General features: G+C 56.5%; 7 protein-coding genes across 7 annotated transcripts; 3 read left to right on the top strand and 4 right to left on the bottom strand.

Annotated features, from left to right (window-relative positions):
- Positions 1-207: 207 nt before the first annotated feature.
- Positions 208-3,177, bottom strand: TRIREDRAFT_77456 (uncharacterized protein). The gene is made up of 2 exons (XM_006964858.1): positions 2,192-3,177; positions 208-2,122 (listed from the first exon to the last, which is right to left on the bottom strand). Exons 1-2 carry the CDS (start codon positions 2,774-2,776, stop codon positions 632-634), a joined length of 2,076 nt encoding a protein of 691 aa, XP_006964920.1. The 5' UTR covers positions 2,777-3,177; the 3' UTR covers positions 208-631.
- A 1,460-nt stretch (positions 3,178-4,637) lies between these two features.
- Positions 4,638-6,253, bottom strand: TRIREDRAFT_47621 (uncharacterized protein). Its single transcript, XM_006964812.1, has one exon. The coding sequence runs from the start codon at positions 5,980-5,982 to the stop codon at positions 4,711-4,713; it is 1,272 nt and encodes a 423-aa protein (XP_006964874.1). The 5' UTR covers positions 5,983-6,253; the 3' UTR covers positions 4,638-4,710.
- A 4,383-nt stretch (positions 6,254-10,636) lies between these two features.
- On the top strand, positions 10,637-12,722 carry TRIREDRAFT_106818 (uncharacterized protein; the record flags this gene model as incomplete). The annotated part of the gene is made up of 2 exons (XM_006965018.1): positions 10,637-12,387; positions 12,449-12,722. The coding sequence occupies 2 exons, from the start codon at positions 10,637-10,639 to the stop codon at positions 12,720-12,722; spliced, it is 2,025 nt and encodes a 674-aa protein (XP_006965080.1).
- Positions 12,723-14,013: 1,291 nt separating this feature from the next.
- Positions 14,014-16,170, bottom strand: TRIREDRAFT_26787 (Golgi-localized gamma-adaptin; the record flags this gene model as incomplete). The annotated part of the gene is made up of 4 exons (XM_006964787.2): positions 14,014-14,220; positions 14,343-14,818; positions 14,941-15,553; positions 15,652-16,170. Coding segments are annotated over 4 exons (1,815 nt in total), but the record flags the coding sequence as incomplete, so codon positions are not given.
- Positions 16,171-17,188: 1,018 nt separating this feature from the next.
- TRIREDRAFT_77447 (uncharacterized protein) lies at positions 17,189-18,469 on the top strand (the record flags this gene model as incomplete). Its single annotated transcript, XM_006965017.1, has 2 exons — positions 17,189-18,274; positions 18,302-18,469. 2 exons carry the CDS (start codon positions 17,189-17,191, stop codon positions 18,467-18,469), a joined length of 1,254 nt encoding a protein of 417 aa, XP_006965079.1.
- Positions 18,470-18,701: 232 nt separating this feature from the next.
- Positions 18,702-20,618, bottom strand: TRIREDRAFT_60850 (mitochondrial translation initiation factor 2; the record flags this gene model as incomplete). The annotated part of the gene is made up of 2 exons (XM_006964857.1): positions 18,702-18,853; positions 18,926-20,618. The coding sequence occupies 2 exons, from the start codon at positions 20,616-20,618 to the stop codon at positions 18,702-18,704; spliced, it is 1,845 nt and encodes a 614-aa protein (XP_006964919.1).
- Positions 20,619-22,528: 1,910 nt separating this feature from the next.
- Positions 22,529-24,007, top strand: TRIREDRAFT_47611 (uncharacterized protein). The gene has a single exon (XM_006964811.1). The coding sequence runs from the start codon at positions 22,781-22,783 to the stop codon at positions 23,813-23,815; it is 1,035 nt and encodes a 344-aa protein (XP_006964873.1). The 5' UTR covers positions 22,529-22,780; the 3' UTR covers positions 23,816-24,007.
- Positions 24,008-24,089: the final 82 nt, after the last annotated feature.

The raw sequence follows: 24,089 nt of genomic DNA, 5'->3' as shown, positions 1-24,089 counted from the left end.
ATATATAAATCTACGTTACTTTGCCATACGCCTGTTAACATTTCTTACCCAAGACTCTTCATAGTAATCTTCAAAGTTGCATCACACTTGAGACTTGTATTTCAAACTCAACAGGTAGTTTCGCATTATGCATCAGGGCAGCATCGACAAAATCTGCTCTTCTTCCTTCTTCAGCAGACAACTTGTGAGCTAACCCGCAGTCTAAGCCTAAGCTTCAGAGCACCATCTATCCCGAGAACACCCACAGCAAAAGGCGTGAACTCGGTGCTCGCAACCATTTACCGGCATGGACGTCTACCTCGACCACCGCGGCCCGAGGGCCCGATGGACACAAGCACATCGCTTTCCTTGTCCAAGAAACGATGTGCTGCAAGTGGTGTACAAAACCAAATCGCCATCACCATCTCCATTCTCTCACTGTTTTCACCTCACCCGCTCAGTAATAGCCTTCGGCCGAGTGGTCATACTCTGAAAGCTTTTTACCAGAAGATGCCGGGCTATGGGGCGCCCATTTCCACAAGGTGAAATAACGAAACACAACAGACAAACCAAGCAGATACCAATCAACCCTGTGCACATCCACACCCTCCCCCTGTATGCTCTCCTCAGTCACAAGTCCAAAAAGGGCTATTTACGACTCGCCACCGAGAGACTCCAGCTCCTTGAGCACAGATGTCTTGGTGTGAATCTTCTTCAGCTGGGTGTCCTCCAGCTTCTCACCACCAGCAAGGCGCATCTCCAAGTCCTCAATGGCCCTGACCTTCTTCTGCAGACTGCGAATCTTCTTAGCGTTTGGGTTCTGCGACGCTGGCTCAGTTGGGGCATTAGGGGGAGGACCGGACTGCTGGTGCTGCTGTTGATGCTGTCCGTTCTGGACACCGTTCTGGCCACGGGCGCCTTGCTGAGTGTTGCTTCGGCTGCGGTTCATGTTGTTGCGGGACCGGCTCCTGAAGTTGCGGCCGTTCTGGTTGCCACCGGCCACTCCGCGCCTCTCGGGGCTGCGACCCTCGTTGCCCGAGCCACCGCCGTATTCCTGCGGCGGCGGCGCAAGGCTGGCCCCTCCGTTAGGCTCAGGCTCCAGCTTGCCGTCGGTGTGGTTGTTCTTCTTGCTGCGCTTCTTCTTGTTCTTCTTGGCGCCGCCGTCTTCGTTGGCGGGCTCCGCACCAGGCACAGTCCGGACGGTCGGGACGTTCTCGGCCAGCTCGGCGCCGGGAACGGCGCGTCGGGATCTGCCGAAGCCGTTGGCACTCACGTTCTGGGTGCCGTTGCTGACGACGTGAGCGGCGCCGCCCTCATCCTCGCGCTTGAAGTGAAGCGGCGTGGCCAGTCCACGAGCGCCAGGAGGTCGGTAGGCTCCCGCAGGTTTGCTGGGCGCCTTGACGGTGCTGAGGAAGGCCGCGGCAGATTCGTGCGGTGTCGGGATAGGGCTGAGAGGATCTCCGGCCTCGAGGCTAGCTGCGTCGGCGGGTCGCCAGAGAACGTTGTACAGCTCGACCATATCTTCGTTGTACATGAGTCCTCCGGTGACGTGCCACAGCTTGACGCCATTGTCGACGCGCAGTCGCGGGGAGGTCGTGGCCGTCATGATGTAACGGCTGTCGGGGCTCCATTCGCACACGCTCGGGTTGCCGCTCTCAATGGTGCAAACCTTTCGGTTGTCCTTTTCGAGGTCGTACACGTCGATCTGGCCGGCAAGATTGCCGAAGCCGGCAACGAGGACGAAGCGACCGGTGGGCGAGAAGGAAATGGTGTTGCGCGGGCCGAGGGGGAACGAGTGCACGGCAACACCGCGGTCGTTGAAAATGGTCGTCTTCGCTGGCATATAACCATAGACAACACCAAACTGTCGGGACGAAGGCGACCACGAGACGTCGTGGATCGGACCCTCCTTGTCCAGCGTCACGCGAGCGTCCAGAGTGCCGTTGGTGCTCAGCAGGTAGAGAGTCGTCTCTCCGTAGTAGCTCTTGCCAGAGCGGTCCACGTCGGTCTGAGCCAGGACCAAGAGGCTGGATCCCCGCTTGTTCCACTTCAGCTGGACCTTGTCGCCCTTGAAGAAGGTCTTTTGCGAGATTGGGTTCTGAAATTCGGGCACCTTGAAGACTTTGACGGCGGCGGGGGCTCCCTGAAGTTGTCTCACATGTTAGAAAGCAAAGCCAGAAAGAAACGAAGAAGGGGCAAAGATGATGCTTACCTTGCGCTCAGGGATAAAGACGGCCACAGCGTGGTCCTGGCCCGGAGCCAGAGCAAAGTTGGTGGCACCCTCGACGCGCAGCTTGTTCCAAACGGTGACGAGGTCATGGCTCTGGAAGAACTGCACCTCGTTGGTGACGAGGCGGGCGCAGTAGGCCTCATCGGCGGTGTACTGCAGGTTCCAGCCGCCCTGCTGCTTCTGGACAAACTGGCCGACAGGCACCTTGGCGGCAGCATCGACGCCGTCCTCGACGGTGCGCCAGACCTTGAGGTTCTTGGTGGCGTCGCCGGCCTCGTCCTTGGCCGGCCGCTCCCAGGTGATGACAAAGGTGCCCAGGGGCGAGAAGCCGAGCTCGTAGACGTTGGCAATGGGCAGGCTCAGGATGAGCTGGCCGCTGGAGGTATCGACGACATTGAGGGCCTCGGGGGTTGCCCAGCCAAAGAAGCGGCCGCACGGCGAGTACGCACAGCACCGCAGGTTTCCCTCGGGCTTGGTGAACCCAGAAAGGGGCGCGTAGACCGGGGCGGCGTTAAAGACGCCGATGGTCTTCTGGGTTCGGTAGGCGAACTGCAAAGGGGATGCCATGGCTAGTCAAAGTCACAGAAATCCCGATGAATAGAGGAAGAGGTGAATGGCCTTTGCAGTAGGTCTGGGTAATGCCGGTACGTTGCAAAAATCAGTGTCCTTGTCTTGGCTTCCTTTCTGTTCCGTATCGATCAATTGGACCGTTCTCCTTCTTCCCTTCTGCGGGCGATTGCGCAGACGAACCAAAAAGGGCTCTGGTTATTCGTTGATGAACGATGGAAACTCTCCGCACTGCAGAAAAAATCCTGATAGGATGATGCAGGCAGTTTGGCGTCAGAGACGGAGAAACAGCGGGCGCTGATGAAGGAGTCAACCTGCGGCCGTCGGTTCGACAATCAAGGCAATCGTGCAGCGGGGAGGCAGCAAAAAAGCCAAGCGTCGGCTCTGTTCTTTTCAAGGCTTCCCTTCTTTTTCTGATTTCCAATGTTGTTCGGCGAGCCAGGGGTTGATCCCAATGGTCGCTTGTTCGTGATGCGTCACTGCCGCGAGGTCGATCGACGAGCTTTCGGCGGGCACAAGGCGGAACCGGGTCCTCAACGAAGAGGATAGGAGGAACAGAGAAGAAGAAGGAAAAGGCAATCGACGCGCTGCAAAAGACAGAGTCGGAAGCACAGGAGCGAGACGGGGAGGAGAAGAGAAGAAGATTGCAAGCGCCCAAGGCGAGGGAGAGCAGTTGGCTGGCGACGGCGGTGCCGTGTTGCTTGTGGGCTGGAGAGGGACGAGGAGAGAAAGGAACGAAAAAAAGATGTGTGGGCGAACCTCACTTTTTTTTTTCTCTTCGTCCTATCAATTTTTTTTTCCTGCTGCGGCTCCCCCACCGCCACGGCAAGGCTTCAGGCCAAGGCGCGCCCGACAGCAGCCCGCCCACGCCACTGCAGACGCTCGGTCAGGAGAGCCACTCACTGAGCGCTAGCGGTTGAGTCCCGTCTCCAGCGCCTAGTACCTATACCAGGTACTTAGTAGGTGTGCTGTCCAGTGCTCTCCTGGGCGGAATGGCGCATTTGGTGCCCGGCCTGCCCCAAACAATTGCCACTGGACTGGATGGATCCGTGCCTGTCACTGCTGAAGCCGATCCGACACAGGCAAAGATAGGTGAGTATGTACCGTGATACTGGGTTCTCGTAGAGATCCAATGACGGGACCTTGAGAGGGCCTTTGCGGTGAATCGATACTTACTATTCCTACAGACAAACGTGCGTTCCAGGGGCACCGCTTATGGCACTGGTCATGTGGCACATGATTGTTTCGCTGCTTGTTCTTCCTCCTTTCATCATCTGAGCATTGACGTGATAAGCCACCAGCTCTAACAAGATACTACTAAGGTAACTAACTGATCACACACCAGCACGCCTGCAGACACCCATTGGACGCAGTCATATGCACAGGCCCAATCCAAGGGTGAAAATCGGCTGAGCTGGCATCATCACACCTCCGAAGCGCGCAATCTGGCAAGTTGGATTGATTGCACTCGGGTTGATTCCCAGACCATCATCCTTGGGTGAATGTGATGCCTCTTGAAACCCAAGGATTCAGGGCAAGGTCCGTGTACACGTCACCAACCCCAACCGAAGAATGCCCAAGACGCCCACGCCCAAGATACCTTTTACTTGCAGACACCAAGCTCCGAATCTTGCTGCTACTACATGAACAACTTACCTTCCCCTAATCCGATGAGATTACACGTCAGCGCAGTCTAAGTGCATACTAGGAACGACTATCTCTGAGAACTTGCATGTCTGACACTCGCATCGTTGTCTTGCATGCCAGCCTTACCAATACAGGGCAAATTTGACACATCACCCACACAGTTTGCCCCAGTATCTATTCTTCGCATAGACCCAGCGGGCGAGATGTACAGTAGTAGATGCCAACTCATATTCAGACGTGCATACGCGAGGTAGTTTTTCTTCTCCGCTGCCCAGGGTGCGTCCGCCTCACCTCACCTGCAGCTTCTCGCGCCATCCGCCCTTCTCAAACAACCACAGGGCTTCCACGGCATATGCCCTGCTGCCCCGGTGCCCGCCTTCGGCCATGCTTGCCTCTGTGAGGCTCTCCAAGACCCGTCCTTCCTTGACAGCGCTCCAGACACCCATGGCGATTGGGTGCTCTGGGGTGGTTCCCCATTCGCCGCGCCCCAGACGATACAGGATTCGGCCCAGGGTTTGGAATGCTATGCAGCGCTGCGCAGGCACAGCGCTCCTTGCCAACCTAGCGAGCTCTGCGATGGTGTAGCCGGCAGCCTCGGGAGCTTCTCCGTGGTGATGCAGCCCCTTGGACGCGGGGATCGACCGACTCACTCGCGGAGAGAGGAATCGGCCGCGGAAGTCAAACCGCAACGCCGAGACGCTAATCTCGGGATGGGGATAATATGGCGAGTCTTTATCAGCCGGGCTGTCCTGCGTAGGCACGGGCGCCATCCAAGCCAGCTTGCTGGGATCGGCGGGGAGATTGGGAAAGTATTTGTCGTGTAGCGTGGCGAGAAAGTTGGGATCGGAAGGGTCCAGGTCCGGGAGGCTCGGTGGTACAGGGAAGTGCGTTGACTTGGGCAGATCCGTGATGGGGAAGAGGTCGGGTGGGATCTGAGCAGGCGCCTGATCCTCATCGTAATTGTCGGGTATTTTCTTGGTTGACTTTGTCTGAGCAGCAGGAGGAGGAGGTGGTGAAGGGGCGGGCGTTGACTTGGTGTTTTGCTCTGGCCTGGCGACATCCGCAGTCTCGTCCTCGACGGTGGCAGCTTTTGGCACGTCGCCCACCCGAATTTCGGGAGGCGCCCGCGATGAAGCTGAAGTTGGTTGTGGTTCTCGAGATTCGGGGAGGTTAAAGGGAGAAGTCGGGTCAGGCTCATCAATGTTGGCCCTTTGCAGCAGACGTTGTATGAGGGCCGGGTTGAGTCCATTCAAGAGGTCCTCTTGCGCCCGCGATATCTCCTGAGGCGTCATGTCGCTGATCTTCTGCCTATTTTCTCTGTCTATCCGCTCTCTTTCGGCCTCTTCAAAGGTCTGCGACTGGGCCGGCTCTGTGCTTTGCGCTTGGTTCGACTGCGGTGCGGCGCCGCCGTTTCGCTGCTGCTTGAACGCTGAGGATTTCCATCGGCGCTTGTGCTGAGGGAACCCTGTCGCCGGGATGGGGCCTGAGGGAAACTCGACTGGCTTCGTAGCTTTGTCGTCTCGCTCGACAATATCGCCAATGAGCAGCGTGGGATCCATGATGTTGAAACTCGATGAGCGCAGCTCTGAAGGTCGGTATCTGGTCTTGATGTGATGGAAGGCATCAAAAGAACTGGCTGGAAAGATTTGGGGATCATGGCAAAACGATGGTGGGGCCGACAGGTGCGGGTTAGCGTTGCTCCATCGTCATATCGATAAGCAACCATCCGCAGCGTACCCAACGAATGAAAGCTCACCAAAATTGGATTAGAGTGACATGGCGGCAGGCATCGCACGGGAATCGGGGTCTTCTGCACATGCCAGTGGTTGTAGTGATATCACCTACGAACAACGACGTCTAACAGTGCCGAAACGGAATTTGCAGGGTTTGGATTCGCGCATTACCTGCCTTGGTCACATTGACTCGCTTTTGATGATTAAGATCATGAAGGCACATGTAGGCTGATTCACGATGACGACAATGTCAGTCAGGTGCTAGTGCCATATCTGTACCTACCTTATGTATCCTTTCCATTTGTTCGAGATTGTAGTAGTAAGCAGTGGAAATCGAATACCGGTACAACGCTTTAAGCAATATGGTGCACGACTAGAATAGTAGACTATTTAGTAGAAGATTAGAGAGGCTGATTTTGGAAGTCTTGTCAATAATCCTTCCCAAGGCTTACAGTAGATAGCGAAGTCTCAGCCTGCGGCCTGGACAATCGTCAAAGTGCCCAAACCTGGCAAACAGGGACCCCCACGATTGGCCGAAGCGTCGCCCAATTCTAGATCCAATCTAGAGTTTCGGAGCCCAGCACCGCCACACCTGCATTAGTGCCACGCGGGTTCCCAGCAGGCAGCGCCTTGGACAGGGGGGCCGCAATTGGGAGAACGTGCGAAGGAAGTCGAAGAAAAAGCGAAAAGATGGAAGACGGAGCGTTTTGGGGCGTGCGCTTGGGTTGAGACAACAGCGTGGCCATGCGTGCCGGTTGACCACATTTTACCTAATTGTATGTATTTGCCGTATACACTGTATGAGATACTGTACCTAGGTGGCGCTGTGTCATCCCTGCATTGGTGGCTTTGCCGCTGTACTGAGAACGGTTTGTGCTTGTGCTTGTGCTTGGATGAAGTGCCAAATCGGCGACGACCGTCAGCTGCAGCCTTGCTCAAATTGTTGGTTGCCCGGGGGGCAACGTTCAGGGGCTGTAGATTTCAAGTATGAGGAGGCGACCTCGTATTTTCATATACATACCTAGTAAGTATCTCTTGACACAACCATTTCATTCATTTTGCAACTATCGCCATCAACCCATTACCGATTGCGTATGTCTTGACCAAACCGCCATATGCCACAGAATGATCCAGATCTTTTCTTCCCTGGTCACTCATACATGATACGGAGTAAACACCCATGAGAGAATGGTAAACAACAGCCGTTTGATGCGTGTCAGTCGATTGCATGAATCATCAGACACTGGACGGCTGCAGTGGTGTTTAGCGAAGCGAGACCAGTGTCTCTGCTAGCTCAGGGGAGGCAGCCAGAAATAAGAGAAAAACATCAGCATACATGAACAAATTGCAAAACATGCATGACGTGCACAACGAAGAGTGTTTCAGATGCTTTTCCGTTTTCCATTCCTCCGTACCTGCCGTGTGAGTGTGTGTCCGTCCTTTCCATCTAGTAGTACTAAGACTAGTACTTCCTTCTTCATTCTGCAAATTCCTCTCCCAACGTCATGCGTCATTGTAAAAATCTGCGACCCCCGACACGGCGCAGCTGATGCCACCGTCTGTGACGGGCCGCGCCTGCCACATGCATCGGCCATGAATTGACAACCGGCAAAGAAAGTAGAGCAGAGAAATGGAGAAAAAAAGGAAAGAAGGACACGATCCCAGGTGGGGCGCGGCCGGCTTCAGGCCTGGTTCTTTTCCGAAATCTGGTGCAGGCAGGAAGGAACGGGGCACGAAAAAAGCAACAGCAACAGCAAAAGCAAAAGCAAAAGCAATCAAAAAGTCGCTTCGTCTTGTGGTCCCGCTTCTTTCCGGGCGTGCTGCAGCGCGCTTCTCGGCTTGACTAGTACCTAGGTAGATACCCAAGTTGGACTAGCACAGGAATTAGGATACACAGAAAGATAAAAAGGAAAAGAAGGCTGCCAGTCGCTAAGAGCGTGCCGCGTCTAATCCGAGCGCTGATTGGCTTACCCCTTGCCAGAGGGTGGGGAGTGTGGTTGCGCATCTTCGAAAGTGCCCTAGCGTCCTTCTTTTCCCTCTCTTTTCCCTTCCCCCACAGCAGACCAACCTTGGGAGGCCCTGGTAGGGGACTCTGGGGTGCCGCAGGCCAGGGCCAGTATGTACATGGATCAGGCCACGCTACTGTGCCTGTTTCCAACCTTGCATCCTGAATTCTCCGGCACCGTCCAGGCGTGTGTGTATGTGTGCGCATACGAATTACAGTATTAGTGGCCCGTACTGCCGTCCGATTGCTGGGAGCGTGGCTGCAGATGGGGTGCAGCAGCAGTGATTCACTGACTGAGTGCGGGTGAGCGCCTGTGAGCTGCGGGCGATTAAGCAAGTGGTCTCTCAAAAGTGCCATGTGCGAATGTGCGACTGAAGTGCAGGCATGTGCCAATATAGTAAAGCTTGGCATCAAATCGAGGGCACTATCGGGACAAGCAGCGTGGGTGGTGGGTGCGGTGCTACCTTGTACCAAACACAGCTGATCACCACCAACCTTGCATACTAGGTATGTACCTAGGTACCTACCTGCCTACATTGCTTTACCGAAAGCACCCCTGGCAAACGCCCAATCGTCTGCTTGATGAAGAGGGAATTTGGAGCTGGAAATTTCTCGATAAGATGCAATTACTCCATATTGTAGGTAGGTAAGGTAGGTTAGTATATTGTGGCAGCTACATACCTGTAGCATCATGGTAAGTACCTAGTCCCGTGATCCGACGCTAAACCCTGGAGCCTCTGAGTCTCCGGGCCCCGGTCATGCTTCCAGCGAACCTTCCAATTAAGAAGCCGGGGATCCATCTGGAATAAAAAAAGACCCGCGCCAACTTCGGCTCGCATCTCTCGACCTCCTCTGCCGGCCCCCTGGTACCTCAGTCTGCACCAAGCGGTATCTGGAGGTACCTCATGTTCTTTCGTACCCCGACCAACATCAGTCCGTACCCGCGGTCTATCAGATGCCGCCGCCGCTGCTGCTCCGTGCTGTGAATACTGTGCGCCGACAACGCATAAGGTAAGGTAGAACCAAATCGACGATACGACGATACGGAGCAGATGCTCGCAATACTGTATCTGCTCGGCTTGTCTGCCTTCCTATCGATACCCCCCCTTGCGCCGAGACCCACGCCCATCCCAGCCGTTCCACGCTCTGCTGATCGAATTCGACCCGACGTCTCTGCCAATGAGGCCCGTCGCAGCGCAGACATTAGACGTTATACCCATCATTTATCGCATTACTACCTGGTCCGGTCTCTAAGGTGGTGCCGCCTTTACTACCTACCTACTAACCTACCGCATTGCCTGACTTTGCATTTGCCAGAGAGATACAGCAAGTATTCACTGCCTACAGACAACCGCTCAAGCTGTTTCCAGGCCCAAAACACGCGCTGCCCGCCCCGGTTTTCTCGCCTTTTCTTGTGTTTGAAAGAGCAGAATTGCCAGCGATTCCATTGTCGCCATCCCCAAATCGTGCCGAGCTGGCAAATCCCCCATCATTTCCCCCCTCCCTCCTCTTTTTTTCTGCCCTTTCTTTTTTTCCCTAACGCTTTCCTGTGCCTCCATCTCCCATCCTTTTTTTTTTTTAACCTCTTTAACCTCTTCCCTTTTTCCCACCTCCGCCTCTCCCCTTTTCCCCCTTCTGCCTCACCTCCTCTCGCCCTCTCCCACCCACCGCCAACCACGCAACCCGCCTCGATTTCGCCATCAATCTCGCACCTGCGCAGCGCCCGCGCCATCGCCAGACGCAGTCGAGTGCATCCGCCAGGCCTTGCCCTGCTGCACGCCGTTCCAGCTGTTGCAACCGCTGCAGCCCTGCCGCCTCAGCGCAGCGCATCAGCTCAGGCCGCCGCGCATCACCCGCCAGTCTGTCGCCCAACTGGCCGATTGTGAGGCTATTCGCAAGTCCAGAGCGCCCGGCTCCACTCGTCACGTTTCCACTCCGGCTTCCGGCCACTCACGTAACGTCACACTTTCTGCACACCATCGCCCGCCTGTCAAGGGCCGCAGCCTCGTCGACGCGCCTTGCCTTTCTTTCTCGCAAGGCTGCCGGTTCTGCATTCAATCACGTTCGTGCGCCTCGTGCCTGGTCTTTGTTGGTCCCTTCGCCGGCTTCTACTTTTGTTCGATACTTCTTTCTACTCACCTTTTTTCCCCCTTGTCTCTGTTTCCTTTTCCCCTGCTTCCCCGTTCTTTCGTTTCTCTTGGCATCCTTGTTATGTTGTAATACATAATTTCCCCTGCGCTCACCGAACTCACCTTGGCCGCTTCGGAATTGCCTTTGGGTACAGCGACGCAGAGACGATCGTTATATCTCGCATCTCAACAAAGCGCCTGGTTGCCTTTCACAGCCTTCTCGTCCCTCCCCTCGCCAACAGTCATTCCTTGCCGCATCATAGAGAACAGTCTGCGCTGCCGCCAGGTCCCAACCTAGACGGCAGACTCTCTCTGTCCGTCTCCCCGGCTTCGCGTTAGCCCTACTATGGCTGCTGTCGGCGACGCATCGACGCGATTCGATTCTTCCGCCGGCGAACTCTCCTCTCCGCCTTCGGGCTCCCTCTCAGAACCCGGGTCGCCCTCGCACGGGGCTGGCCGCCGTCCCAACGCCGCAAAGGACCGCTCAAAGCTCGAGATGGAGGAAATCGTCGTCAGTGGTGACCAGAACCCGCAGCAGTACGCCCAGCAGTACTCGCAGCAACCACCACCGGGGACTTCTCCCGACAGCGCTCCTGGCGCGCGCAACCAGCCTCAGAAGCGATATTCGTACGTCGACGGCGAATGGGTGCAACTCACAGCAGCGGGCGTTCCCCGCAAAAAGCCGGGACGCAAGCCCGGCTCAATCGTCAAGCCCAAGGCCCCGGCCGATGGAACCGAGCCGCCCAAGGCTCGCAAGCCCCGAAAGCCGCGAGAGGCTGAGGCGACGCCAGTCCAGCGTAAGAGAAAGCTGGCGCCTGCCTCGGACGTCGATACCGATGCTCCCAGTCCCCGGCCCCTTGCCCCTGCCGCTCTGGGAGCGCCCTCGTCCTCGTCGCCCTCCCTTCAGCCGCAGCTCGGAGAGCCCCTGGCGTCGCCGCCCCAACACCAGCTCCAGCCGCTCTCGGACAGGCGATATTCGCCCAAGATGCAGAAGCGAGAGGGCTACCCCAGCTCCATGCAGAGCATCCTTAATGCCGACCCGCCCCCCGTCGCTCGGTCGCCGTCAAACAGCATCGCTAGCCCAACATCCATTCCCGTGCGTACCAGCGGCCAGAGCTACGATCCTATCCGGGGCAATTATGATCCTGTCCGTGAGACCATTGCCTCGCACTACTCCTCAGCTGCCGGGTCTCCGCGAGCCCCCCTGCCGGCTCAGCCCTCGCACCGCTCGCCGTCCATCGCCAGCATGATTGAGCCCCAGCCGGCCAAGGCATCACCCAGCCAGTCCCACCAGCCATATCCCCCGGCCCCGTCTCAGTCTCGCCTGCAGACGCAAGACGCCACCCCGCTGCCGCCCTCCCCGTCAAATGTTCCCAAGGCATCGACACCCACGCCAGCCAGCCAGGCCCCGGCTCTGAAGCCTTCTGTCCATGACATAAAGCGCGACGCCCCTACGCCTCCGCCCCCCCGACCCGTCGTGGACCATTCCAACTTTACCACGATTGCAAACGGGCCCGTGAAGAAGGTGTCTCCGAAGCAAAAGCCCGTCACCGGCGTCTCGACACCCAAGACGGATTCTTTGGATGAGACCATCATGGAGGTGGACGAGAGATCGATTCTGGACTTTGGCAGAGCTCGTCCCGGCGAAGAAAAGGAAACGCCCACCATTGTCCTCACCATCCCCATCGGCCAGGGCGAGACCAACAAGTACGTCAACTTTATGCGCATGGCCGAGGAGCAGTATGGTTGGGATGCTCTGCATCCCCGCCTTGCTGCCGACCGAGACCGCAAGGCTCGCATTGCTGCGGCTGCCGCGTCCTTGGAGAAGGTGGAATCTGGCCGCGAGTCCGGTGACGAGATGTCTGTCGACCTGTCCGATGCCGAGGCGAGCAATCCCGAGAATGGTGGAGTGAGCGGCGCCGACGCGCAAGCCAAGCCCAAGAAGAAGCGCAATTTCAAGGAGGATCAATACGACGTTGACGATGATTTTGTGGACGATTCTGAGCTGCTTTGGGAGGCCCAGGCGGCTGCCAGCCGGGATGGATTCTTTGTTTACTCCGGCCCCTTGGTTCCCGAGGTCGAAAAGCCAGCTGCAGGGTACGTGGTCTTCTCATTTCAAGACTTTTCGCTTTGTCATTCACTAACACGGGCATTACAGACACGAGGAACGTCCCAAGCGTGGACGAGGCGGACGTGGCAGTCGAGGAGGCGCCCGGGGAGGAACAACTCGAGGAGGAGCAACCACCGGCCGCGGTGGCGGCCCAGGCTCTAGAGGCGGCGCCGTCACGCGAAAGCCTCGCATCACGAAGACCGAAAAGGCCCAGCGGGAGAAGGAAAAGGCCGAACGGGAGAGCATGGCCAAGGCGTCGGCCAACGGATTCCCGCTCCAGCCCACCACGCCATCATTGTCGGTCCGCGAGCTTGGTTCCTAGAAGGCCGGCAGAGTAAAGAGAAGACGATAAATGACCTGCGACATCCCCCATCAGATACAGATTTGCCGCCCAGATGGTGGCGTTTCCCAAGAAGCTAATCGGCAGCTCTTTTCTTTTAATACTCAGCGGATCTGTACAAATAGTGACTACGAGCACCCGACGGACGACTTTGGCTTCCACTGCCTATTACGACCCTTTGTCGATATTTCTTTGTTTCTACTTTCTCTCTTCTCCACGAACCGGGCTGTGTTCTTGGTAGCATTGCAAGCAACCACCAGCAACCGGATCATGCAGCAAGTGGGATCCTACTTATCACGACGCTATATCCTGCGTTTCGTTCTAGAGCATTTCCTCCACTGTCAAGAGGATAGGCAGCATGCCATATCTCCGCTTACGGCACAGACTTGTGTTTTCTGTTTTGTTTTCGCTTTCGTTGTGTCTCTTCAACCTTGTTGTTTTCTGATTCTTTTCTTTCCTTTTTTTTTTCCTTTTCCGCCCATTGGCTTGCTTTTCTCTCCACTTGTGTTCGGACTTGTATCAAGGGATGGAAATCTGGAAGGGGTGGCTTGACGGCGGCGTTCACACGGTATGAGGGACACAGAAATGCTGGAAGAGGAACCTGAGGGGGGAGGTCCGGAAGAGTGTTTGTTTGTGGTCTTTCTCTTCTTTGAACTGGGTTCTAGAGCCCTGGCGGGATGGATGGAATTTGCCGTTCACTATGGGTCATGTGCATAATGGTGGCGTGAAAATAGATGGCCGCTTTGACCGGCTTTTGTTGATTTTCTTCTCTCTCCCTCTCCCTCTATTCTCTTTTTACGCGGTTTCCACCGACTTCAAACTTGCTCGCTATCCTCTTCGTATGTTTGAGCGAAGATTGTTTGTTCATTTCTTGTTCCTTTGCATACTAATGGTAGAGAGACATTATGTGAAGACATCGAACTTGCAAGCGCTATGCCTCCTCCTCCACCTCCTCCACCACCTACTTTTGAAACAGAACTCCTTCTAATAAGAAAGTCCCAATAGAAAGATAACTAGTGGTAAATGGCACACAAGACACGACAAGATAGACATTCCACTACTTCCTCCTGTACTTTCAATCCTCTTGAGCTTGCATTACATTTCTTCTCCAGTACGTTTTAGAATATGTGGTGTGGTGCGTGTTACGCATATGTTTCAAAGAAGAAGGAAGAGAAGAAAGCCGCAGAAGACGGTGGGATGAAGAGGTTTGATCAAGAATGAAAAATGTGTGTGGGTATGTGTATGTGTGTGTATGTGTGTGTAATGTAAATATTTACGCAATGCTAAACTCGGCAATCTCGCCCATCTCATTCTTCGCCTCCTCGCCAACCTTGTACGACGCGCGCCAGCGCAGCTTGACGGACTCGACGCGCTGGGTGCGGTTGCCCGTGTGCCAGACGTCGACTTCTTGCGTGACGCCGCGGCTCTGCTTGGGGGCGAGGGAGCGGCCTGTTTGGGGCTTGAGTTGGAGTTCGTAGCCCTACGGGTTAGGTTTGAAAAATGGGGAGTTAGCGACGGGAAGGAAAAGGGGGAAGATTAGGATGGTGGTATAAGAAAGGCGTTTTGGGGGGTTTTGGTTATAGGGGGGGAGTAAGACGGTACCTTTGTGACGGCGAGTTGAAAGTGTAGCTCGGTAATGGGCTGCGCAGTGTTGTTTGAAAAGGCAAACACAATGTTGATCGAGTTGCTGACCGCCGTGGTCCTCTTGGCCAGAAACTCGGTCTTTAGGCTGGAGTTGCTGGCGACTCCCCGGTGCTCCTGGGGCTTGGCCGGCGCGGGCTGTTCCGCCGGCAGCGCCGAGGTGAAGTTCCACTCGTCGTCGTCGTTGGATGCGGCTGCTGCTGCGGGCTGCGGCGCGGGAGGGGAGACGGTGGAAAAGGCGGAGGCGAAGGCGCTGGAGGCGGTTTGAGGCGGCGCCTGTTGCTGGAGGTAGTTGGGCTGGGGCGTGGCGGACTGGGACGCGGGAGGAGACGAGAAGGAGGCAAACTGGGAGAAGGGGGGCGGCGTGTCGTTCTGGCCGGCGCCCCTGGCAGTGCTGCCCTGGGTCAGGGATGAAAGCAGCGCGGGCCCGGGGATGTCTTGTAAGTGAGGTCAGTACAGCCATCAGGCATGAGAGGGTTGGGTCTGCGCAACTTACTTTGGTTCGCCCCGAAGCCCAGGGCAATGCCGCCGCCTTGTCCAAACGTGCTGGACTGGCCACTAATGTCCAGGCCGAGAAGGTCGTTCTCCAACCCACCAGCTTGCGACGAGGATGCGCCGTTGCTGCCGTTGCTCTGCGTGGCATCGCCATCAAAGTCTATGAGCGACAACTCATTCGCCGCTGAACTCGATGTCCCTGACTGTGACGGCGGCGGGTGGCCGGCTGCGACCTTGGCAGCGCCCTCCAGGTCGCCCTTCTTCATCAGCTTATACCGCTCAACCGTGCGATGTATGCTGTCGTTGATCTCCAGTAGCCGCGCAACGGCCTCGTGATCGTCCGACTCCTCCTCGCACATCTTCTGGATCTTGGGCTGGGCGCTCTGCAAGGCCGCGGCCAGCTCGCTGAAGACGTCGCCATCCTGCATCTTGTCGCCGGGCCGGAAGGCCTCGAGGCGCTCTTCCAGTAGCCGCGCCTTGGCCTGTATCTTGCCAACGTCCTCGGCAGCCTTGGCCCGGTAGTCGGTCTTGGATCGGGTGTCGTAGCCGGCCATGACCTTCATCAGACGGTTGGCCTCCTGCAGATCCTCGGGCGTGCCGCGGCGAATGAGCTCCTGGAGCTTTGCTGATTGCGCCTCTCGCTCCTCCTCCTCCATTTCTTCGGCCGACTTCAAGTTCTGTGGCCCGCGAGTTTGTGAGTCAGCGTCAATTCATCCACAAGAGTTGAGGCCTCTGAATATGGAGCCAATTCTTCTTCTCTCAAGGAGTCACTCACATCACTGGGGTTCAAAACGGCCGCATCCTCCCTCCGCACTTCGGGAAACATGTAGCCCTTGTAGCTAAGGAGGCGGTGCATGTCCCGGATGAAGCCCAGGTCGTCCTTGTACCTGCTTGTCTCGCATATCGTCATGCGCCACTCCTCTATCAGCTCGAGGATCTTGGCCTGGACTCGGGTCGGGCGGATCGGCGGGCGCTCCGGGAACCTGCGGACGAGCTCGTTGAGGAACTCCTTTGTGCTGATCTGCAGGTGGAACGGGTAGCCGCAGTTCTTGACGCAGATGTCGAGCAGGCTGAGGGCGAGCAGGGCGACGTTGGGGTTGCGGTGGTTGACGAAGCCGACGATTGCGGTGGCAGCCTCGCGGGGGGCCGAGCCCTTCTTGCTATTGATGAGGTCCGCGATCTCGAGGTTGAGCGCCAGGTTGGGCTCGTAGTTCTCGGGGCTGCAGGCTCCCTGGATGAAGCGCAGGAGCTGGGAGGGCGCGCGGCCGACGTCTCCCCAGCGGTCGCGGGCCGCCGCGCGAGCAGAGGCAGCTTCCATCTTGCGTGTATATGAATGTGAGGTGCCCTGAGCGCTTGTTCGGTTGTTTGCCGCTCTGGGCCGTCGGTTCGGCGCTGGTCGAAGCTCGAGCTAGGCAGCAATTCGACGTCTACCTAGTCCCGATGACTGACAACGGGTAGAGCAGCTGTCGTGGCAATGGAAAGCTCCGAGTTACTCCTCGAGCTGCCAAAACCGAGCTGATCCGGCCGTGATCCTCTCGACAGAACGGACTCGCAAAGCTGGATCCCGGTCAACTCTCTCGCCTGGCCACTGCTAACAAGACGACGTGGCCCCGAGCTGCGCGGAATGGCCGTACCTCGACTCTTCGGTTCTCCTTCAGCGTCGCAAGTTGTTACGCTGGTCTGGCGACTCGATCCATTCGCCTCCGCTTCTGGCAATGTGGTCACTGTGGCGCTGGCTGCCGGTCTGTACTGTGCCGTATAACTGTATGGGACAGGATTGAGGGCGAGTTTGTCTGCGTTGGCTGGCGATTGGCTGCCTTGCGGGTGAATGCCTGGATCTATGCACCTACCGGGGTGATGGACCAAGGTAAGGTACTTGTTCTCCTTCATTACTCGGCAGGCATTTTGGGATTTATAAGTGAATCTGTGGGAGTCAATCCCAATGTATCAATGTGTATAGATGATTCTTGTAAGAGTCAAGGCATGTTTCTCTTTTTCTCATCGCTCAGCTGTCGTCTTCCTCCTTCAAATTCAACCTGTTACTTAACGAGTGTAAGCTGCAAGTGAAGGAGCTGGAGGGGTCACCACCTGTACCTACCTCTAGGTACCTACTAGGTAGTACCTGTCAGTGTACCTCTAACACCATTGAGCAAGCTGGCGGCGACTTCAGATCTCCGATAAAGAAAAAAAATCCCAATTCCTCCCAGCTAAACATCATCATCGTCAACCCGCCACTCGACAAACACCCTCCTCTTAAAACTCACCCATTCCCTCACCCATCCACGAAGCCGAATAAGTCAGTCTGCACGAAAATGGTTCGGCACAAAAAAGACTTCAACGCCAGAGGCAAGAAATTCGGCGGCCGCGGCGGCGGCGCTCCTCGCCAACCCCGCCATCACAACGACGACGATGCCTCCTCCTCCTCCCCCTCGTCATCGCGCCCTGCCTTCAAGGCCGCCTGCTGGGACCTCGGCCACTGCGACCCCAAGCGCTGCTCCGGCAAGAAGCTCATGAAGCTGGGCATGATGCGCGAGCTGCACATGGGCCAGCGCCACGGCGGCGTCATCATCACGCCCAACGGCAAGAAGGTCATCTCGCCCGCCGACCGGGACCTCATGGACCAGTTCGGCGCCGCCGTCGTCGAGTGCTCGTGGGCGCGCACAAAGGAGGTCCAGTGGAACAAGGTGGGCGGCAAGTGCGAGCGCCTGCTGCCGTACCTGGTGGCCGCCAACACGGTCAACTACGGCAAGCCGTGGAGGCTCAACTGCGTCGAGGCGCTGGCCGCTGCGTTTTACATCTGCGGGCACCCGGACTGGGCGGAGCAGATTCTCGCGCCCTTCTCGTACGGGCCGTCGTTCTTGGAGATCAACTCGAGCTTGTTGAAGAGGTATGCGGCCTGTGAGGACGAGGCGGGCGTCAAGAGGACCGAGGAGGAGTGGATGGAGAGGCTGGAGCAGGAGTATGCCGAGAGCAGAGAGGAGGGCCAGGACGACATGTGGACGAGCGGAAACACAAACAGACGAGCGCCGGTGGATTCGGATGAAGATGAGGGTGGTGGCGAAGACGGGTCAGACGAAGATGAAGACTCGCAGGAGGAGGGAAGCATAGATGGCATATACTTGGGCAAACGGCCACCCAAGAAAGCAGACGACGAAGAAGACGAAGAAGGAGAAGAAGAAGAAGACGAGGACAAGGACCCCTTCGCTCTCTCAGATGACTCAGACGACGACGACGCAATGGCTGAGATCCGGCGCAAAGTTCTCGCCTCAAAGACCTTTACCAACCCGAACCCCGACAGCGCAGAAGAAAAGCAGAAGCCCTCGACGATACCGCGGCCGCAGCAGCGGTTCAAAGCCGACCTAGACATTGAGCCGGATTCAGACAATGATGCTGGGGGTGTCAGCAGTGACGAGGACGGCGGCGAGGGGAGTAATGGCGACGACGACGACGACGATGAGTTTGACAACATCATTGCCGCAACGCCGGTTACGGATCGGATTGGGCTGGAAAAGTTGAAAAAGGAGAGGGCGAGGGCGGCGATTACCACGAGGACGTTTTCGTCAAATGTTGTCTCTGCGCCGAGTAGATGGTAGAGACTTTGGCTGCAAGTAATGTCACCATCTGCTGCCATCTAATTTGGATATGTATGTGTCTGCTATAACATGCATGCTGTGACTGCTTCGTCTATAGACGAGATCCCGTCATTCTATACTTTTCTTGTCGTTGATTCCTGTCTTGGTACATATCCAGCCCATATCGTACAGATGCTCACACGCTTATATCGTAAAACCAGCCTCGTTCTGTCGAGACGCATGGCATGTTATCTTACAAGTACCGCCTCTCCTTAATCTCCTCATACGTCTGGATCTGGTCTTCCGGCTGGAAATCTTCAAAGCCCTCCAAGCCGATACCGCACTCTGTGCCCTTGCCCATCTCCTGAACGTCCTTTTTAACATGCTTGAGGGTGTCTATCTTGCCTATTGTTCCCCAAAGTCAGCACGTCAATATGCCATATAACAACATGGGAAAAGTTCACACAGGATACGTACCATCGTAGATGACTTCGCCGCGGCGAAGAACCTTGACGCGAGATGACTTCTTGATAGAGCCGTTGCGCACTCTGCACCCGGCAATGTTCCTAAACACGCGCTTCTTCAGGTTGATTGGGAACACCTGCAGGACCTCGGCCTCGCCGTGGACGCGGAACGAGACATTCATGGGCAGGATGTCGGACAGCGCCGCCTTGACGTCGTCGACGACGTGGTAGATGACCTTGTGGTCGAGGATCTTGACCTTGGCCTCCTCCGCACGCTGCTTGATGTGCGGTGGGATGGTGCAGTTGAAGTTGACAATGATGCTGTTGGATGTCGCCGCGTGGTCAATGTCGGACTCGGTGATCTGGCCGGCCGACGATCGCAGGATCTTGGGCCGAACCTCATGGCTGCCCAGCTCCAGGATGGTTCCACAGACTGCCTCCACGGATCCGACAACGTCCGCCTTGACGATGAAGTTTTGGGTGAGGACGCCGGGCTCCGTCGACTCGCCGGCGGTGGTTGGCCCGCTCTCGCCCTCTGCTGCAGCGTCTGCCGCGGCCTTTTCTCGTTGGCGCTGCTCCTGCTCTGCGAGCTGGATCGAGCTTTGCTCGCGCTCGGCCATTTCCATGCGGTACTCAACTGCCGTCTTTGCTTTTGCTTCGTCGGGCGATTGGATGACCTGCTCTCCGGCGGTTGGCAGCTCTCGCCAACCGAGAATCTCCACCGGTGTTCCAGGGGGGGCAGAGTCCAGCTCGAGCCCAGCTTCGTTACGCAACACACGGATCTTTGCCCATGTCTTGCCGGCAACAATCAAGTCTCCCGGACGAAGAGTTCCCCGCTTGACCAGAATGGTCGCAGCTTTGCCCTGAGGCTTGATGCTGGATTCGAGAACCCATCCTTCGGCCATGCCGTCGTCCTCTGCCCGGACATCCAGGATCTCGGACAGCGTGACAATGTTCTCCTCCAAGTCTTCCATGCCCTGGCCTGTTTTGCCGCTGACGCAGACAACTTGCACATCACCACCGTAGTCCTCGATTTCGACCCCGTGACGGGAAAGATCAGCCTTCACTTGCTCAATGCGAGCGTCCTCCTTGTCGACCTTTGTAATGGCGACAATGATGGGCACCTTTGCGCTTGTAGCATGCTTCAGTGCTTCCAGCGTCTGTGGCTTGACGCTGTCATCGGCGGCAACCACAAGCACCACGATGTCCGTCACGTTTGCTCCGCGCTGACGCATCGACAAGAAGGCGGCGTGGCCCGGAGTGTCGAGGAACGTGATGGACTTGCCCGACGACATCTTGACAACAAACGCACCAATGTGCTGTGTGATGCCACCATGTTCTTGTGCTGCGACTGACGACTTTCGAAGCCAATCTAATAGGGTGGTCTTGCCGTGGTCGACGTGGCCCATGATTGTGACCACCGGAGGGCGAGAAGGCAAGACGGAGGGATCTTCCGGCGGGGGGCGAGGCCGGAGATCGCGCTGGGAGCCTGTGTCAACGGTCGGTTCGAAACCGTATTCCATTGCAATGAGAGCCGCAGTCTCGCCGGTGAAGATGGTGTCGCTGGTGACATTCTCGAAGCCCATTTCTTCCATGTCTTGCAGGAAGGGGCCCACGTGCTGCTTCAAAGCCCTGGACAAGTTCGAGGCACTGATATACTCTGGCAGGAATATCGGAACAGCTTGCTGCTCCTCCTCGATAGCCATCTGCTTCTGCGCCTCCTTTTCCGCTTTCCGACGTTGCTTCTGCTCCCAGCGGTGTACGGCCTCATCGTCCCAGTCCTCGTCTTCAAAGGCCTGTCTGCTCTTTTGTGGTTTCTTTGCCTTTTTCGATCGCGATTTCTCAGTCTGGTCCTCCTCTTCATCCAGTTCAAATCTGGACTTTCGTCTTTGCTTCTCGGGCGCAACGTCATCTTCGACTTTGGTCGTAGATCTGGCTGTGTCGCTCAACAACTCTGTTTTGTCCCGAGTCTCCTGCGAATTCCTCTTCCTTCTGTCCGCGGGCTGGCTATCGTTCTTGCTCTTCGCCCTGTCTCGAAGTCCCGTGGCTCTAGTTTCCAGCTCTCCCCAGAAATCCTGCCGGACGGGCTCCTGGCCCGAGGCAGGCTGGCCGGCGGGAGGCTTGGGTTCGTGGCCGTGCGCATGTGGCTTCACTCCAAGCTTCACCTTTGCCTTCATGATTGGTTTTCGACCCTTGGTGATTTCGCTCCACACGCCGGATTGGTTTCCACGAGCATCGACCCCATGTGTATGAACAGGGGTCTCAGGTTTGCGGTTGCTGAATGTATTCCATCCGGTGGCCTTGAGACCGCCGCTTGTTGACGTCGCCGGCGATGCCCCTGAGGCTGCTCCCTGGCGAGCAAAAGTTTTGCCTGGTATTGATAGCCTCGACGGCTTATTGGCCGTGTCGCGGCCCTCGGGCTGTGGAGAGGTCCAAGAATCTGGTGTCGGGGGAGCCCGCGGTTCTCGGCTGGTTTTGAAGACATCGGCCAGAACGGATCTCGACTTGGTCACTTGCGATGTGTTGTTGCGCTGGTTGCCTGAATTCCGCTTCGGTTCGTTACTTTTGGTCGTCTGCGCCGTCTCAGCAGCCGCGGATTTCTGTCGGGCCTGTCGCTCGTGCGGTAGCAAGCCATCAGTCGAAGGCAAAACGCCAGATGATGTTTCTGCTCTCGCAAATGTGCCCCAGCCGCCCGCTCCAGCATTGGAGAATGCGCCTGGGAACCCCCCCGCCCCGGGAGGTCCCTCATTCTTCGCAGAGTTGCTGAGACATGTTGTCCGAGACAGCGACCGGGCCTGACAAGAGAGGACGGCGCTGCGCTCTTTGCCCAGCTCCCGCAGCGCCGCTAAGGACCTCGTTGAGACAGATGAGATGGATAACGTTCGTTCATGCTGCAGTCCGGCACTGACAGCCAGTTTCTGTCGACAAAATGCGCACACGAAGGAGTGGCCACGGTCCTGGAGATTATGATGTCAGTTGCGCCCCAGACAGTGGATGGATATCAATTGAGTGGCAGGATGGCAGACCTTCCACGCGCGAGCTCTCAACATTGCAACAGAGGATGACCACAAAGCTCAAGCAGAGCTCCCGTCGGCATCGGATGAGGAAGTGGCGTGTATGGGTGAAAGAATTGGTGGTTGGATGTTGATAGTCGGCAGCTCTTGTTCCAGGTTAGCGGGACATCTTTTTTTTTTTTTTTTTTTGTCCTAAGCTCGAGATTGAAGTACAACCACCAACTTGGAGGGGCATCTCGGGATAAGATTGTCCGCGACTACGAAGAAGTACTGATACCATTCAATACTTTTATTACTTCCTGTTCTTCTCCCTTCGTCAACAAACTAGCTCAATTTGCACCATCGCTGTGCAATATAATCCTTCACGTTACCTTACAAGTGAACCAAAGTGAGCAATCCTCTGATCTCTTGATCACAGTCACGGGTAGCTGCTTGAAGTAACGGGTACATGTAAGAGAGGATCTGCCGCCACTAGCTCAAAGAAGAAATGCTGAGAAAGCTTGCCACGAAGCTCGACCTCATGTATCACCTAGTAGTTTCCTAGATGATTCGAGCACACGACTCCTTACATGATGAATCTTGATAGTTGAGCGTCACAAGTTGATTGTCAACATCCTCCTCCTCATGACCTCTCCTTATTGGTTCATTCTGGAGGTATAGAGGCGATCTCTGTGGATACACGTACTGTACCTACAGACAGACAGCTTACAAGGCGGTCGGCATCTGAATTTTGCTGGGGCCAACTATACCACATGTTGTCCCCTTGAAGCTCATCCACCTCCTTCCACTCACAACCCATCGTCTTCATCGCCCAAATTGGCTTGACACGGCGTCACAGCCATCAGCAAGAGACAATGGCTCCCACCAAACGGAGCGGCAAGCAGAAGCAATCCGCAACACCCTCGCCCCCATCCGGCAGCAATGGCAACCCCCCGGCGCCCTTCAAGCGGCCCCCCGAAGTCCTGGAGCCCTTCATCCGCGAGCTGTCCGAGAAGCACATCTACATCACCCACGTCGACGCCAAGCCCGCCGCCTTCAAGCGCAAGATGTTCCTCGTGCCCGTGGCCATGAACGTCGCCGTCGCGCTGCTCTTCGTCTGGCGCATGTACGCCATCCTGCCCTGGTACTGGGGGATCCTCATGTCCGGCTGGGGCCACCCCAACGAGACCACGTTCCCCTTTAGCGAGTCCTCCTGGTCCGAGCTGGCCTGGGAGGTCTGGAAGCGCGGCATCGTCATGTTTATTGACTTCATGCTCTTCGTCTTCGTCTGGCCCTGGCCCGTCGAGTTCACCATGGCCACGGCCCACGGCAACCCCGTGCGCTGGCGCTGGAACGTCGGCTTCCGCGACAAGGAGATTTACGTCCGCCGCAGCCGCGACTGGGACAGGATGCTGCGCGACATCTTCAAGGACAAAGACTCCCACAAGATCCTGCTCGCCTACACCCAGCAGGCCACCAAGCCCATGCTGCAGGAGCAGAAGACGGGCTACCTCCTCATGAACGACAAGTGGGATCTCGACTGGAACCTCATGGTCCTGGCTCACAAGATGGTCGACCGCAAGGAGGCCGCGCTCGACGCCTTTAGGAACGTCATCCTCGTGTATCACCAGGACTACGGCTGGATGTGCCACGACCTCAAGCAGGGCATCGCCGCCGAGGAGGACGAGAGGAGGAGGCAGGTCTTTGCCTTCCGGGACGCCCTCACGGCCTTGGGCAAGGAGAACCTGTTTTACCGCTGGATCGAGATTGTGCAGTTCGAGTCGACCCAGCCGGGAGGCTTTGGCCCGGAGAAGCAGGAGGCCGCGGCCAAGCAGATACGCGAGCTCTTTGAAGCTGAAAACATTGATTTCGACCAACTGTGGAAGGACACGGTGGGCACGAAGGCATGAGGGATCGGTTGTCCCTGTGGGCAAGTGAGTAAGAAAGCAAAATGGGATACTCAGGGGGGTGCAAAGGATTTAATGGCATGGAAGAATATGGGAAAATGTTCATGTATGCTGATTTTCAAACTGCCTACAACACAGATAGCAGATAGCTAGTACTGTAAGGTAGCTTTGATCAAGATTGACCGTAGAGATTATACACTTCCTTTTCTGCGCTTCGAGTCTTCGATCGCGAGCAGTACACCTTAACCTCCACCACTTCACGGCTTCATGACACTAT

The sequence above is a fragment of the Trichoderma reesei genome, assembly GCF_000167675.1.
Source record: "Trichoderma reesei QM6a unplaced genomic scaffold TRIREscaffold_8, whole genome shotgun sequence".
Classification (NCBI taxonomy): Eukaryota; Fungi; Ascomycota; class Sordariomycetes; order Hypocreales; family Hypocreaceae; genus Trichoderma; species Trichoderma reesei.
The sequence above is the reverse complement of the archived record's forward strand: the minus strand, read 5'-3'. Positions and strand labels throughout refer to the sequence as shown.

Coding starts and splice junctions, on each gene's coding strand:
- TRIREDRAFT_77456 (XM_006964858.1), bottom strand. CDS start 2,776: ATGGCATCCCCTTTGCAGTTCGCCTACCGAACCCAGAAGACCATCGGC. Junction 2,123..2,191: donor TCTTTATCCCTGAGCGCAAG/GTAAGCATCATC, acceptor AGACAACTTCAG/GGAGCCCCCGCCGCCGTCAA.
- TRIREDRAFT_47611 (XM_006964811.1), top strand. CDS start 22,781: ATGGCTCCCACCAAACGGAGCGGCAAGCAGAAGCAATCCGCAACACCC.
- TRIREDRAFT_47621 (XM_006964812.1), bottom strand. CDS start 5,982: ATGGATCCCACGCTGCTCATTGGCGATATTGTCGAGCGAGACGACAAA.